This window comes from Nerophis lumbriciformis, linkage group LG24 (genome assembly GCF_033978685.3).
Source record: "Nerophis lumbriciformis linkage group LG24, RoL_Nlum_v2.1, whole genome shotgun sequence".
NCBI classification, from domain to species: domain Eukaryota; kingdom Metazoa; phylum Chordata; class Actinopteri; order Syngnathiformes; family Syngnathidae; genus Nerophis; species Nerophis lumbriciformis.
Window position 1 is genome coordinate 13677501 of NC_084571.2, and position 18142 is coordinate 13695642.

Below are 18142 nucleotides of genomic sequence, written 5' to 3' on the forward strand. Positions count from 1 at the left end.
TAGTAAGTACAATACTTACAGTATTATTACTTTTTGGGCGCAACAAAAGACTCCACGTAAAAGGCTGAACTGACTTGCCAACACAACATCATCTACACACTAATGCCATCCAACGTTTCGGACTTTCAACTGTAACGGAGGCTCAGAAATGTGATTAAAAAACAAGATATAACAACGGGACAGCATTTATCACAATTTAAATGTTGCAATAAAAACAATTGATATTTATTTAAACACAAAAGTACTGAAAATCAATCAATCAATGTTTACTTATATAACCCTAAATCACGAGTGTCTCAAAGGGCTGCACAAGCCACAACGACATCCTCGGCTCAGATCCCACATCAACGCAAGGAAAAACTCAACCCAATGGGACAATGACAAACCTTGGAGGGGACCGCAGATGTGGGGACCCCTCCCCCCGGGCGACCGGTGCAATGGACGTTGAGTGGATCTAGCATAATATTGTGAGAGTCCAGTCCATAGTGGATCTAATATAATAGTGAGAGTCCAGTCCATAGTGGGGTCAACAGGAGACCATCCCAAGCGGAGACAGGTCAGCAGCGCAGAGACGTCCCCAAACGATGCACAGACGAGCGGTCCACCCCGGGTCCCGACTTTGGACAGCCAGCGCTTCATCCGTGGCCACCGAACCTGTGCTCCCCACTCCACGAAGGAGAGGGGGGCAGAGCAGAAAAGAAACGGCAGATCAACTGGTCTAAAAGGGGGGTCTATTTAAAGACTAGAGTATACAAATGAGTTTTAAGATGGGATTTAAATGCTTCTACTGAGGTAGCATCTCTAACTGTTACCGGGAGGCCATTCCAGAGTACTGGAGCCCGAATAGAAAACGCTCTATAGCCCGCAGACTTTTTTTGGGCTCTGGGAATCACTAATAAGCCGGAGTTCTTTGAACGCAGATTTTTTGCCGGGACATATGGTACAATACAATCAGCAAGATTGGATGGATCTAGACCGTGTAGTATTTTATACGTAAGTAGTAAAACCTTAAAGTCACATCTTAAGTGCACAGGAAGCCAGTGTCGGTGAGCCAGTATAGGCGTAATATGATCAAACTTTCTTGTTGTTGTCAAAAGTCTAGCAGCCGCATTTTGTACCAACTGTAATCTTTTAATGCTAGACATAGGGAGACCCAAAAATAATACATTACAGTAATCGAGACGAGACGTAATGAACGCATGAATAATGATCTCAGCGTCGCTAGTGGACAAAATGGAACGAATTTTAGCGATATTACGGAGATGAAAGAAGGCCGTTTTAGTAACATTCTTGATGTGTGACTCAAACGAGAGAGTTGGGTCGAAGATAATACCCAGATTCTTTACCGAGTCGCCTTGTGTAATTGTTTGGCACTGTTGAGTACTGGTATCGATTCCCATGTACAGGACATTGGTACCATATTGATTCCCAGGTGAACGGTACTTATCCCTCTCCCTAATACTTATTATGAGGTATGTGTTGTCATGTGGACAAAGATGATTTGGAGTGCAGCAAAGATGCTGTGAGTGTGTCAACATTAGCAAAGTGTTGTTTTCTGCCGTGTCAGCTTCATAGTCTCATCCTTGCACCTGTTGGTGTCACGCGTGGGCAGACCAGCAGTGCGTTGACAGTTAGGCTTGTTTCTTCACATTCCTCCACGTTGCACAATACACCTTTGCCTCAGCATTTACACAGTCTCTGCAATATTTTAACAATTGGTTTCCTGAAATTAGCCTTGTGCTGCATGTGTAACCTTTTAAACTGTGAAGCTCGCTCCACCTCCATTTATGGTTTACTTCCCGTAGTGTAGTAACAACACATACAGTAGATCAGGGGTGTCCAGACTACAGCCCGCCGTGAGGCATCATGAGTTTAACAAGAAATCTCACCCACAAGAAGATTGCATTCAATTTAATAGTCTGACAGTAACTATATATATATACATACGTATGTACATATATATATATGTATATTTATATATATATATATATATATATATATATATATATATATATATATATATATATATATATATATATATATTATATATAAATATATATAGAAATATGTACATATGTACATATATATACAGGTAAAAGCCAGTAAATTAGAATATTTTGAAAAACTTGATTTATTTCAGTAATTGCATTCAAAAGGTGTAACTTGTACATTATATTTATTCATTGCACACAGACTGATGCATTCAAATGTTTATTTCATTTAATTTTGATGATTTGAAGTGGCAACAAATGAAAATCCAAAATTCCATGTGTCACAAAATTAGAATATTGTGTAAGGCTAATACAAAAAAGGGATTTTTAGAAATGTTGGCCAACTGAAAAGTATGAAAATGAAAAATATGAGCATGTACAATACTCAATACTTGGTTGGAGCTCCTTTTGCCTCAATTACTGCGTTAATGCGGCGCTGTGTGCAGGCGCCAAGTCCTGTTGGAACTTGAAATCTCCATCTCCATAGAGCAAGTCAGCAGCAGGAAGCATGAAGTGCTCTAAAACTTGCTGGTAGACGGCTGCGTTGACCCTGGATCTCAGGAAACAGAGTGGACCGACACCAGCTGGACTGCTGCTGAGTGGTCCAAAGTCATGTTTTCTGACGAAAGCAAATTTTGCATTTCCTTTGGAAATCGAGGTCCCAGAGTCTGGAGGAAGACAGGAGAGGCACAGGATTCACTACATGTGCAAAGCACCTATCTGTGGTCCCAGTCCTGCCTCATTCTCTGTAATTATTTGATTTTTGGCATTATCACGTGTGACTGGGATATCTTTATCTTCCATTCCTCCACTGCTTGTGTCAGTACCTGCGCAAGGTGACTCTCGTAGAGGGGGCGTGTCTTCTCATCTCCCAGTCTGCTGTGATGAAGTGAGCGCTTATAGTTCCGCTGGACGTCCACCCGTCTGTCATGAGCGCAACAGCTGATGCTCGGGATAGTTCATCCACAACTTTTTTCTTCTCCTGCTCATAAAGATCTGGCACAATCTTATTGCTGAAGTGGGTGCGCGACGGGATGTCGTAACGTGGTTCAAGCACGTTCAGCATGTGTTTAAAACCCTCGTTTTGCACAACCGAGTCTGCACTTATAAACACACCGATTCAATGGCGGGGGCGTTCAAGCTCCTCCGTTACTCCGCTCGCCATGACCACGCTGTGTGTGGACTGAACGTGACAACAACTTTTTTTTTGTTTGTTTCCTATATCAAACCGCGTATCCAGTCCCAACACTGGATATATGTATATATGTATATACTGTATATACAGGTATATGTATATATGACTTTTTAAAACATTTTTATGACTGAGACCCTTCTGGGTCCCCGGGCCCAAACTTACGTGAGCCCTAAAGGTTGAGAAAATGTATATATTGTAATGTTTTTGAATATGAAGAATATCAAAATGGCCCCAACATGCTTTACATTTTCAGTGTGCGGCCCTCAGTGGCAAAGGTTTGGACACCCCTGCAGTAGAAGGCACTGTATGTCTGGGCTGTCCTTCAATTATTTATTTATGTGCTGCCATCCAGTCAACTTGTCATCCATGGTTGCAAGAAAGTGAACTCTGTTTCTTAACTGCTCTTTCTGTACCAACATTGTTACTTAATCCTGTAACACTCTGGTTTCATTTTGTTTTTTCCTCATCACTGTAATGTTAAACATGGAAGTGTTTAATGCACGGGTGTCAAACTCAAGGCCCGGGGCCAGATCTGGCCTGCTGCATCATTTTATATGGCCCCCAACGCCTGGAAATATAGTGTCCATAAAGTGCTTTATCTTTTCTTACTAAATGTGTTATTTATATCCAAAACATACATGTACTGCATGAAATTACATACCTTTTAAATGTTACCATTATCCAATATTGCAACAAATATACATTATTATCATTCTTTACAATTTTCAATCTATTAAACCGTTACACCTGTAGTAAATTGAAAAAACCCCACCACTGTTTTTTATGGTAAAATTATGTAAACTGAGCAACCTATTTTTACCCTAAAATCTGTGGTTTTTATTTTTACGGTGTATTACTGTAAATGGAAAAACAGTACCACAGTTGTTTCTTACATTAAAAAAATGCCAGTCGCCAAAATAAAAAAAATAAAAACAGTGGTACTGTTTTTCCATTTACAGTAATATGTGTTAAATTCTACCGTGAATTTTAAGCTAAGCTGCCAGTTTTGTTTTTATCGTAAAGAAATAGTGGTACTGTTTTTCTTCTTACAGTAATATCTTGTTTTAAAAAAACACAACAATTCTGCTGACTGCTTTGTCATTTTTTACTGTAAAATCTACAGATTTTTTTTTACAGTCCGTAGAAAATATATCTACCGTATTTTCCAGACTATAGAGTGAACCAGTATATAAGGCACACCCACTAAATTGTAGAATATATTAGCCACTCCGGACTATAAGTCGCAGTTATATACGTTGTGAAATTAGTTATTTACACAGAAATATTTTGCAAATGTTTATCAGTTATTTACCTTAATTGTTTTCAAACGGTGTCTGTAACATGGCAGTAAAAAGACTGATCAAACAAAACAGAAGTCATCGTCATGGACACACTTGCTGCGCAAGCTAGCTCTCTAATCAGCTAAACAGACTCAATAACTTTACGGTGACGTTTCTGTGAATTTACTGAGGAATTTGTGAAACTGAAAAAATTAAAAAATAATGCCGTTGTAAGTTAATAATACTAACACAGACACTCGTAAACATGTTAGCATATTAGCTAATGCTAATGATGCTAGCTTGATTACATTACAATAGCACGTACAAATATGCATGAAAACCCTCCTACAGACATCACACATGGGACGCTTTAGTAAGTAAGAATTGTTTTAGTTATATTGTAAAACTTACAAACGTTGCTTGGCGTGAGGAATGAAGAATGCATACAAGTAGCTACGCTAAGGACAGAACAGCACTTGTACTTCCGGTTCAAGGCACTACACAGCAGTAAACACTGTCGAAGTTAACCGAGCATCACATGCAGTGAGCAAACTCGTGCAAAAGATGGCGCCGTAGCACAAACAATAACGCACCATTTGCATGTGCTTAATGAAAACTATTTGCATTATGGTCGTCGGTGGGAAAAAAATCCTGAAATTTGCTACACCGTTTTTAGCGGCAGGGTTGGAAAAAAGTAGTGGTTTATAGTCTGGAATTTAGGGTACAAGTGGTCCTTCAATGACAATGTGGTCTACAAGGAAAACAAGTTTGACACTCTTGCTTTAATGCTTCTGCTTCATCAGGACGGATCCTGCAACACTGGAACATGATTGTGTTGATATTGACATCACTTCTCAGTACCATAACAAGAATAATGACATCACTTCTCAGTACCATAACAAGAATAATGACATCACTTCTCAGTACCATAACAAGAATAATGACATCACTTCTCAGTACCATAACAACAAAGTCATTTTCCAGACTTTATGTTTGCAGTTTGTGTTTTTTAATCATTGATGATGTTTCTCACAGCCTCTATCTACTCTTTACAGTATTTACATTAACTCTCTGTTTGTTTCTTCCTCTCCCTCCTCTCCCTTCCTCTCACTCCTCTCACTCCTCTCCCTCCTCTCCCTTCCTCTCACTCTTCTCCCTCCTCTCACTGCTCTCCCTCCTCTCACTTCGGTCCCCCCTCTCCCCCTCCTCCCCTCCCTTCTTCTCCCTCCTCTTCCTCCTCTCCCTTCCTGTCCCTCCTCTTCCTCCTCTCCTCTTCTTTCTCTCCCTCCCTCTCAATCCCTCTCCTTCCTCTCCCTCATCTCACTCTCCTCCCTCCTCTCCCTTCCTGTCCCTCCTCTTTCTCCTCTCTCTCCTCTCACTCCTCTTCCTTCCTCTCACTCCTTTCCCTCCTCTCCTCCTCTTTCTCCTCTCACTCTCATTCCTCACTCTTGTCTCCCTCCTCTCCCTTCCTCTCCCTCCTGTCCCTCCTCTTCCTCCTCTCCCTACTCTCACTCCTCTCACTCCCTTCCCTCCTCGCCCTTCCTCTCCCTCCTCTTCCACCTCTCACTCCCCTCCTTCTTCTCCCTCCCCTTCCTCCTCTCACTTCTCTCCCTCCTCTCACTCCCTACCCTCCACTCCCTTCCTCTTCCTCCTCTCACTCCCCTCCCTTCCTCTTCCTCCTCTCACTCCTCTTCCTCCTCTCCCTTCTCTTCCTCCCCCTCTTCCTCTCACTTCCCTCCCTCCTCTCCCTTCCTCTTCCTCCTCTCACTCCTCTCCCTGCTCCTCTCCCTTCTTCTCCCCCCCACTCCCACCCCCGCGCGCCCCACCTGCCTAACTGCAGTGTCATGTAAGTTGGTTCCATTCATTCAGTCTTGCACTCGTCTGGGTATTCCTGAAAGCAGCTGACGCTGATTCCAACAATTGGCATCACTCCAAACATGAACATAAAAAGCTTAAAATGTTTTCTACGAGACAGAATTGGACGCCAAAATAGTCTTCAAAGCTGACACGTTAGTTTTCTTGATACCCAGACGTGTTTTATGTGTGAGTGTAATGTGATGTCATCAATCTACTTCCTCCTACATTCATACAGAAAAATGTGCATCCCTTCCTCCTTGTTGTTTTTTTCAGTTCTTGGAACAACTCTCTTTTTTCCTGTTGCTCTATATTATTTCAATATAACACTTCCAATCATCTCCTTTATGCTTCATTTATCAGTTTCTCTGCCACAAAATGATGCTAGCCAAGAATGTGCATCTATTCTTTTCACCAGTAAATAACTTTAAGCATATATGCATGTACAACACTTCAAACATTTAGTATAATAGTATGTGGAATTCAATTATGGAATAGATTAAGCACACAGTTTAAACAATGTAATATGATCCAGTTTAAGAAACTAAAAGTGTTTACAAACAAGGAAGAATTAGGACAAATGTATTGAACTTATTGAAAATTATATATTATTATTATCATTATGTGAATAATCACTGACTTGACTATTTATGAAGAGAACTGTTGTATTCACAATGAAATGATGTACAAATGAAGAACAGGAAGTGAACATCTCTTCGTACTGCAATTGCTATAAGGTAGAAAAGGGGTAGGATTAAATAAGCTCTGCTTCTTCCTACTCATTTTTGGACATGTAAAGAACAATGATAATATCATATGTGATGTATCATATTGAAATTTTCTATACATGTTTAAAATAAACTTCAACCATAACAATGTTAATGTTTAAAGGCATCCAACTAACAACAAATTACATTTTTCTTAATTATTTCTTAATGAGTCTGATTTTTATGGAAGCCCGTTTCCGCCCGTATAAAACAAAAACAAATACCCCAGTGGTAAATCAGAATTATTAGATAAATAGTAGAAACCATGAGCTCAGAAAGTAGAAATTAATAGATTAAAAAGTCAACATTATGAGTTTAATAATCGCAAGTATGAGATAAAAAGTTGAAATTTAGATAAGTCATAATTATGAGATAAGGAAAATAAATTATTAGACAAAAGACATAATTATAAGATAAAAAGTTCAAATTATGGAATAAAAAGTGACAAGTACGAGATAAAAAGTTCAAATTGTAAAATGTTTTACACAACAGTCTCAGAAATTATGAGATAAGAAATAATGATTGACTTTTTATCTCATAATTTCAACTTTCTATTTCATAATTCTGACTTTTTGTCTCATAATTATAACTCTTATCTCATAATTCTGACTTTTTATTTCATAATTTTGACTTTTTATCTCACAATAATGACTTTGTATCTCATAATTGCGACTTTTCATCCCATAATTTCCATTTTTTTTTTATCTAACAATGACTTTATCTCATAATTTTGACTTATCTTATAATTGTGACTTGTTTATCCCATAATTACAACTTTCTATTCAATAATTTTGACTGAATCTCATAATTTAGACTTTCTTATGTCATATTTTCAAACTTTTATCTCATAACTATGACTTACCATTGGGATTCTTTGTGGCGAAAACAGGCTCCCATAGATTTGTATGATTATTTTTGTATTTCTTCACGTATCTGTCACTCTTTGTTCCTTTCCCCCCTTATCAAGCGTTGTGTGTGAATGTAAAAGTGGTTGAAAACAAGAATCAGTCTTTGTGACCGCCTCCTGTGTGTAGTGGACAACCAGCACATGCTGCACTACATCCGAGATAAGACGGCGGTGCCATATTTCAGCAACTTGGTCTGGTTCATCGGCAGCCATGTCATCGAACTGGACAAGTGCGTGCAGACGGACGAAGAGTAAGCTTTTCTTCATCCATTTTCTCAGATGTTCTACTTATGGCCTGCAGGGGTCAGGCTAGCCCATTATATCTAGAAGGACTTGAATTTGTTGCCTGCTATTTCCCAGGCACAAAAACCGAGGCAAGTTAAGCGGCTTGGTAGCAGAGCACCTTGACCACCTTCACTATCTGAACGACATCCTCATCATCAACTGTGAATTCCTCAATGACGTTCTGACGGACCACCTCCTAAACCGCCTCTTCTTACCGCTCTATGTCTACTCTTTGGTTAGCCATGAATCGGTAAGCTGCTATTCTGGACAAGTAGTTCAAACTGAGTCTTAGATGACACTGTCACCCCAACTCTGTCTTTTTCTTCTTTTTTGCAGCCTGAAGAGCGAAAGATCAACCCTCAGGTGTCCCTGTACCTGCTGTCTCAAGTAGGCAACACAAGTGTGCACACATTTCATGACTAAATGACATAATACATATACACCGCCATCTATGGGTTGTGTTTAAATGTCATTCAAGACTTACACGTACAGTGGAACCTCCATTTACGAACTTCATTGGTTCTTGAACAGGCTTCACAAATCGAAAAGTCCATCTCGTGAAGCAAATTTCTCCATAAAAATGTAATTTAAATGTGAAGTAGAAGAGGCTATTCCTTAAGGAATTGTGTGTGAATGCTCCAATGCTGAAGTTAAACTGAAATGCTGATAGAAAGTACAAAACCAAAAGGCAGTGAAGTTGGCACGTTGTGTAAATGGTAAATAAAAACAGAATACAATGATTTGCAAATCCTTTTCAACTTATATTCAATTGAGTTGACTGCAAAGACAATATATTTAATGTTACAACTGAGAAACTTACTTTTTTTTGCAAATAAACATTACCGGCAACTTAGAATCTAATGGCAGCAACACATTGCAAAAAAGTTGTCACAGGGGCATTTTTACCACTGTGTTACATGGCCTTTCCTTTTAACAACACTCAGTAAATGTTTGGGAACTGAGGAAACTAATTTTTTAAGCTTTTCAGGTGGAATTATTTCCCATTCTTGCTTGATGTACAGCTCAAGTTGTTCAACAGTCCGGGGTCTCCGTTTTGGTATTTTAGGCTTCATAATGCACCACACATTTTCAATGGGAGACAGGTCTGGACTACAGGCAGGCCAGTCTAGTACCCGCACTCTTTTACTACAAAGCCACGCTATTGTAACACGTGCAGAATGTGGCTTGGCATTCTCTAGCTGAAATCATCCATGAAAAAGATGTTACTTGGATGGCAACATATATTGCTCCAAAACCTGTATGTACCTTTCAGTATTAATGATGCCTTCACAGATGTGTAAGTTACCCATGACTTGGACATTAATACACCCTCATACCATCACAGATGCTGGCTTTTCAACTTTGCGCTTATAACAGTCCGGATGGTTCTTTTCTTCTTTCGTCCAGAGGACACGACGTCCAGTTTCCAAAAACCATTTGAAATGTGGACTCGTCCGACCACAGAACACTTTTCCACTTTGCATCAGTCCATCTTTAATGAGCTTGTGCCCAGCGAAGCCGGCGGCGTTTCTGTTTGTTGTTGATAAATGGCTTTGGCTTTGCATAGTAGAGTTCTAACTTGCACTTACAGATGTAGCGACCAACTGTAGTTACTGACAGTGGTTCTCTGAAATGTTTCTGAGCCCATGTGGTGATATCCTTTACACACTGATGTCGCTTTTTGATGCAGTACTGCATGAGGGATCGAAGGTCACGTTGGTTTTCGTCCTTGCTGCTTACGTGCAGTGATTTCTCCAGATACTCTGAACCTTTTGATGATATTACAGACCGAAGATGGTGAAATCCCTAAATTCCTTGCAATAGCTTGTTGAGAAATGTTGTTCTTAAACTGTTCGACAATTTGCTCAAGCATTTGTTAACATAGTGGTGACCCTCGCCCCATCCTTGTTTGTGAATGACTGAGCATTTCATGGAAGCTGTCATGTCTGTGATCATGTTTTGTTTACTTATGTTTTGCTTGGTTTTTGGACACTTTTTAGTGCCTGTTTTCACTCCCTTGCTTTGTCACCATAGCAACCATTAGTTTCACCTGGTTCACATCCTCATGTCACGCACCTGTCTCACGTTTTCACATTTTGAGTCACGCACCTGCTGTCACTAATCATGTCACTATTATTTAAGCTTCCAGTTGCCAGGCTGTCTTTCTGGCGACATCACTCTGCTTCATGCCATGTTTACGGTTTCATGCTCAGTTCACGCTGCTTGTTTCATAGTTCCATGCCAAGTAAGTTTTTGTTTATTGTTCATAGTTTCTGCCTTTGTGCAAGTTTTGTTTCATTAGTCAAGTTTGTTCTCCGCCATTGTGCGCGCCTTCTGTTTGCTTACTTTTTTGTAGTCTGTTAGTGTTTAAAATAAAAGATGTCATTACCTTCACACCATGTCCGGTCCAAGTTCACTTGCATCTCGGGAAAACAACCACTCCATAGTCCAAGTCTTGACAGAAGCTGCTTTTATACCCAATCATGGCACCCACCTGTTCCCAATTAGCCCGTTCACCTGTGGGATGTTCCAAATAAATGTTTGATGAGCATTCCTCAACTTTCTCAGTCTTTTTTTGCCACTTAAGCCAGCTTTTTTGAAACATGTTGCAAGCATCAAATTCCAAATGAGCTAATATTTGCAAAAAATTAAGTTTCTCAGTTCTAACATTAAATATATTGTCTTTGCAGTCTATTCAATTGAATATAAGTTGAAAAGGATTTGCAAATCATTGTATTCTGTTTTTATTTATGATTTACACAACGTAGTCTTGGGTTCAATCCCGGGCTCGGGATCTTTCTGTGTGGAGTTTGCATGTCCTCCCCGTGACTGCGTGGGTTCCCTCCGGGTACTCCGGCTTCCTCCCACTTCCAAAGACATGCACCTGGGGATAAGTTGATTGGCAACACTAAATTGGCCCTAGTGTGTGAATGTGAGTGTGAATGTTGTCTGTCTATCTGTGTTGGCCCTGCGATGAGGTGGCGACTTGTCCAGGGTGTACTCCGCCTTTCGCCCAATTGTAGCTGAGATAGGCTCCAGCGCCCCCCGCGACCCCAAAGGGAATAAGCAGTAGAAAATGGATGGATGGATGGACAACGTGCCAACTTCACTGGTTTTGGGGTTTGTAAAACAACAATTCAATGAAAACAACAGGGGCAACATCATAAAAAGGATAAAAAGTGGATTAAAAATGATAAATTAAAAGGTGCATTAACTAAAAGTTTTCTAAAAAGAGAAGTTTTCAAATGTTTCTTAAAAGTGTCAACACAGTCAAGATCACGGAGGGACTGATGCAGAGTGTTCCAGAGTCTGGGAGCTATAGCCTGGAATGCCAGGTCTCCACAGGTTTTAAAATGAGTTTTGGGGATTTTTAGAAGACCCTGGCCTGAAGACCAGAAGAGTAGGGGTGTAGTGAGTCTTCTTCTGCGTTGTGTAATTTTTTAAAATAAAAGACACTTCACCATGCCGTCGGTTCAGTATTTATTGGAAACCTGTGTTGGAAACACAAAACACACACACACAGGTCTCAACTTTCTGGCGGAGTGATATCTGCTCCTTCTCACTCAAACGTCCGAAGGAAGAGGAAGTAACATTCATTCATTCATATAAAAATAATAATAAATTAAATTACATTAACAAAAACGTTTTCTTACAAAATAATAATGCACAAATCCACATACCTGTGTTGGAAACACAAAACACACACACACAGGTCTCAACTTTCTGGCGGAGTGATATCTGCTCCTGTGTGATGCAAACACCATGCGTAAGTACTATCAAACAATTTACACAGTCGACGCTCTACGTCTAAATAACCGAAATTGTGCATAAAAATTACTCAAAACAACACATCACTTGTACCCACAACAATATTGGATTAACTTTTCAAGTATCTAGGAACGTTTAGGAAGACTATTTACAATATGAAGAAACACGGAGCAGTGAAGAACTATTACCTTCTCATTCCAAAAGTCCGAAGGAAGAGGAAGTAAAGCAATCGAAAAACAGCAAAGACACTTCCCGCACCGGACATCCGGTTCTTCAAAATAAAAGCGTTACTTCAAAATAAATATAATACCCTGTCTAGTTCATAATATAGCGCAACAACATCACACTATTACAGGGGCATAACAAGTCAGTGATGTACTGAGGGTTCCCACCATCCCATCAAACGGGGGTGATAAGGACTGTTCTGGGTGCACCGGTCAGAAGTCTGGTAGCTGCCTTATGTACCCTCTGAAGTCTCTTTAGCGTTGACTTGTTGAAAAGAGTGAAGAGAGAATTGCAATAGTCAATACGAGACGAAATGAACGTGTGAATGATCATTTCCAGATCCAATTTTGACAGCAAATGTCTTACTTTAGAAATATTTCTGAGGTGATAAAAAACGTTTTGAGTCAGTTGACGAGAGTGACCCTCCAAAGACTTGGACTGATCCAACACAACACCAAGGTTTCTGAGGCCGCTTTTAACAGATCATATTGTCCGTACTGAATACCTCGTTCATAAACAAATGATGATGCAAGTGTTTGTGTGGGGCTTAACTCCGCTTAACCACACGCCTCATACTCGCCTGCTCTGCCAGAGAATAAGACGTAACAGAAACTATCCACTTTGTCGCTATATTTAGCGAGTAGAGCTACATAATAGAAGTGAAAGGGAGGTGTATCCCGTCGTGCACTTATTCAATAATCAAATGCAAACGGTCATGAAAGCGTAGATCCGCCAGCACAAGCCTAGGGAGTGTGTGTTATTACTATAGAGTACAGAAAAGCCTGCCAGCCAACCTTTGTTGCTTCCATAAGTCCTAAGAAAACACAGCTTAGAGACACTCTTCTGTGGTTTGGCAACACTTTGAACATGGGTTGTACGGTATACCGGTACAAGTTTAGTACCGCGATACTAATGAATCATATTCTGTACTATACCGCCTCTGAAAAGTACCGGTCCACCTCCCCCACGCCCCCTCGTTGTCGTCACGTCGTGTCATTGTTGGTTTTACGAGCAGAGGAGCATGTTGGGCAGCGCACACACACACGGAGTATTTACAAGCAGACACAGTGTGTAGACAGAAAGGGAGAACGGACGCAATTTGGCTTAAAAAGTAAACATAAAGGTGAAGTTATAACACTGAAACGCCCTCAGGAAGAGGTGCTTTAAGACATGGTTAGCTAGCTAGCAGCTAACATCCATCCCCAGTCGGCAATGTTTTAGCTACTTCTAAATCACTAATCCTTGTCTCCATGGCGACAAATAAAGTACGTTTCTTACAAGTATCATTCATGCAGGACGAGAATAGCTAAACATGCTTCACTACACACCGTAGCTCACCAGTGTCAAAATGTAAACAAATGCCACTTGTGGATCGACACCTAACATCCACTGTAATGATACCAAGTACAGTAGCGTATCTAGTCGATACTACTATGATTAAGTCAATATTTTTTGGCATCACAACATCTTCTTTCGGGTTTTTAAAAAATTTATATTATGTTTATAAACTCAAGAAATATGTCCCTGGACACATGAGGACTTTGAATAAGACCAAAGTATGATCCTGTAACTACTTGGTATCGGATTGATACCCAAATTTGTGCTATCATCCAAAACTAATGTAAAGTATCAAACAACAGAAGAATAAGTGATTATTACATTTTAACAGAAGTGTAGAAAAAACATGTTAAAAGAGAAAATAAGCAGATATTAACAGTGAATGAACAGGTAGATTAATAATTCATTTTCTACCACTTGTCCTTAGTAATGTTGACAAAATAATAGAATGATAAACGACACAATATGTTACTGCAGACATCAGCAGACTAATTAGGAGCCTTTGTTTGTTTACCTACCAATAAAAGACAAGTTGTCTAGTATGTTCACTATTTTATTTAAGAACAAACTTGCAATAAAAAACATGTTTAATGTACCCTAAGATTTTTTGTTAAAATAAAGCCAATAATGTAATTTTTTGTGGTGTTTATTTAGAAAAGTATCTAAATAATTTTGGTACCGGTACCAGTATCTAAATAATTTTGGTACCGGTACCAGTATCTAAATAATTTTGGTATCGGGACAACACTACTTACTACTAAAAGACAAGTTGTCTAGTATGTTCACTATTTTATTTAAGGACAAACTTGCAATAATAAACATATGTTTAGTGTACCGTAAGATTTCTTGTTAAAATATAGCTAATCATGCAATTTTTTGTGGTCCTCATTATTTAGAAAATTACCGAAAAGTATCGAAATACATTTTGGTACCGGTACCAAGATATTGGTTTCGGGACAATACTACTTTGAACACTTTACTTCTTTCACTAGGAAGGCAAAGTGTGGCCTGGGAGACATTTGCTGAACACACCTCTTTTTTATGGCACATAAAAAAACAAAAAACAGCAACAATGTAAAAATACAGCAAAAAGATAACTTAATGAGAAAAGGCTGAAATGTTGATACTAATAACAAAAATGTGTCTGTTTATCCTTATTATTAGCCTTTTGAATTACAAATGACATGATGATGTCACACTACCACCATATTAAAATAATATTAATAACAATACTGTTTATTTTTATATTCTTAAAGGCTACACACCACTGCTGTTCTTTTTAGAATGTAAAATAGTTAGTGTTGTTTTTTTATGAGCACATTGTTTTGAAGTAGTGGGAGGTTATAGAACACTGCTGGTCTTTTTTCAATGTATTGATGCCTCTTGGCAGCTGATACTGATGTGTAAATTCAGTTGTCGCACACCGATCTTAAATACTTGACATTTTGAAACACTTCAATAAAGCAGCGAATTTAAAAGTTTGTAGTTAATTTTTTTTATCGTGGTATCAATTAAGTATTGAGAATCCTGGACGTCCATAGGTATCGACCAATGGAATTCTGGCTAATAAACAGACAAAATAAAGTATAATTGAATGTTATAAATATCCATGCAATAATGTTGGCAGGTGAACTAACACATTATTTACACTTTGTAAATAATGTTTGTTTTCTCCGCATGTTCCAGGTGTTTCTCATCATCCACTACCATCCCCTCGTCAACGCCCTGGCTGATGTAATTCTGAACGGAGACCTGTCTGTCTTCATCCCACAGATGGACAATCACAGCACACACAAGAACACAGTAAGTCTTACGCATTTTTTTGAAGTCATGGATACACGCAGCTAAGTCTTAAACAAAGAAATAACTAAAGATGTGACATTCGCCAACGTATCAAGTCTTTTGAACGGCTCTTTTAAATCAACAATGAGAACCGATTCAAATTTGTGAGCCATTTGTTTGGAGCCGTACGGTCTCTAAACCGCAGATATCTACGTTGTGAAATTAGTTATTTACACACAACGATTCTGTAAATGTTTATTTACATATTTCCAAACGGTGTGTAACACGGCAGTAAAATGGCTGATCAAACAAAACAGAAGTTATCGTCATGAACCCACTAGCTCTGCAAGCTAGCTCTTCAATCAGCTAAACAGACTCAATAACTCCACAGTGATATTTTGGTGAATTTACAAACCGAAACAATTCAAAAAGAATGCCATTGTAAGTTAATATAAACACTGACACCCGTAAACGTGTTAGCATACTAGCTAAGCCTAACAACGCTAGCGTGATTACCTTACGATAGCACGGACAAATGTGCATGAAAACACTCCGACAGACATCACACATGGGAAGGTTTAGTAGGTAATAATTGATTTAGTTACAAACCCCGTTTTCATATGAGTTTGGAAATTGTGTTAGATGTAATTATAAATGGAATACAATGATTTGCAAATCCTTTTCAACCCATATTCAATTGAATGCGCTACAAAGACAAGATATTTGATGTTCAAACTCATAAACTTTTTTTTTTTTTTTGCAAATAATAATTAACTTAGCATTTCATGGCTGCAACACGTGCCAAAGTAGTTGGGAAAGGGCATGTTCACCACTGTGTTACATCACCTTTTCTTTTAACAACACTCAATAAACGATTGGGAACTGAGGAAACTAATTGTTGAAGCTTTGAAAGTGGAATTCTTTCCCATTCTTGTTTTATGTAGAGCTTCAGTCGTTCAACAGTCCGGGGTCTCCGCTGTCGTATTTTACGCTTCATAATGCGCCACACATTTTCGATGGAAGACAGGTCTGGACTGCAGACGGACCAGGAAAGTACCCGCACTCTTTTTTTACGAAGCCACGCTGTTGTAACACGTGCTGAATGTGGCTTGGCATTGTCTTGCTGAAATAAGCAGGGGCGTCCATGAAAAAGACGGCGCTTAGATGGCAGCATATGTTGTTCCAAAACCTGTATGTACATTTCAGCATTAATGGTGCCTTCACAGATGTGTAAGTTACCCATGCCTTGGGCACTAATGCACCCCCATACCATCACAGATGCTGGCTTTTGAACTTTGTGTCGATAACAGTCTGGATGGTTCGCTTCCCCTTTGGTCCGGATGACACGATGTCGAATATTTCCAAAAACAATTTGAAATGTGGACTCGTCAGACCCCAGAACACTTTTCCACTTTGCATGAGTGCATCTTAGATGATCTCGGGCCCAGAGAAGCCGGCGGCGTTTCTGGATGTTGTTGATAAATGGCTTTCGCTTTGCATAGTAGAGCTTTAACTTGCACTTACAGATGTAGCGACCAACTGTATTTAGTGACAGTGGTTTTCTGAAGTGTTCCTGAGCCCATGTGGTGATATCCTTTAGAGATTGATGTCGGTTTTTGATACAGTGCCGTCTGAGGGATCGAAGGTCACGGTCATTCAATGTTGGTTTCCGGCCATGCCGCTTACGTGGAGTGATTTCTCCAGATTCTCTGAACCTTTTGATGATATTATGGACCGTAGATGTTGAAATCCCTAAATTTCTTGCAATTGCACTTTGAGAAACGTTGTTCTTAAACTGTTTGACTATTTGCTCACGCAGTTGTGGACAAAGGGGTGTACCTCGCCCCATCCTTTCTTGTGAAAGACTGAGCATTTTTTGGGAAGCTGTTTTTATACCCAATCATGGCACCCACTTGTTCCCAATTAGCCTGCACACCTGTGGGATGTTCCAAATAAGTGTTTGATGAGCATTCTTAAACTTTATCAGTATTTATTGCCACCTTTCTCAACTTCTTTGTCACGTGTTGCTGGCATCAATTACTAAAGTTAATGATTATTTGCAAAAAAAAAAATGTTTATCAGTTTGAACATCAAATATGTTGTCTTTGTAGCATATTCAACTGAATATGGGTTGAAAATGATTTGCAAATCATTGTATTCCGTTTATATTTACATCCAACACATATTCCCAACTCATATGGAAACGGGGTTTGTATATTGTAAAACTTACAAACGTTAAATGGAGTGATGAATGAAGAATCCATACGAGTAGAAACCCCATGGACGACTAGAAGACGGAATGGCACTTGTACTTCTGGTTTTAAGATCGAACCAGCACCTGCAGTGAGCGAACTCGTCCAAAAGATGGCGGCATAGCACAAACAATAATACACTATTTAACTGGTTTCTTTTTGTTGTTTTTGTTGTAATATTTGCATTATAGTCGGCGAAGAAAAATCCATATAATAGTCGCACCGTTTATTAATTTGCAGAGTTAATGGAGAAGGAAAAAAGTAGGGGCTTATGGTCTGGAATTTAGGGTAAGTCAAAGGAAACTTAGCAGTATTTACTGGTTTTTATTATGATTTTTTTTAATGAATATATGATTATGATATTAATTTATTTTAATTTTATTTATTTTGATTCATTTTTCTGCTATTTATTTTGATTCATTTTTCTGCTATGTAAAGTAGTTTTAGCGTACACACGTACAATTGTGTACTCTCATTTTTATTATGTCCTACTTTTTA

The 18142-nt window shown here is 39.1% G+C and overlaps 1 protein-coding gene across 2 annotated transcripts in view; it reads left to right on the plus strand.

Moving 5' to 3' along the window:
• clec16a (C-type lectin domain containing 16A) overlaps positions 1-18142 on the plus strand; it is a 138613-nt gene that overhangs the window by 23194 nt on the left and 97277 nt on the right. For both annotated transcript variants that reach the window (XM_061981606.1, XM_061981607.1), the window contains exons 6-9: positions 8122-8245; positions 8355-8529; positions 8616-8666; positions 15297-15413. In XM_061981606.1, the coding sequence (XP_061837590.1) occupies positions 8122-8245; positions 8355-8529; positions 8616-8666; positions 15297-15413 (467 nt within the window). The remainder of the gene's footprint in view (positions 1-8121; positions 8246-8354; positions 8530-8615; positions 8667-15296; positions 15414-18142) is intronic.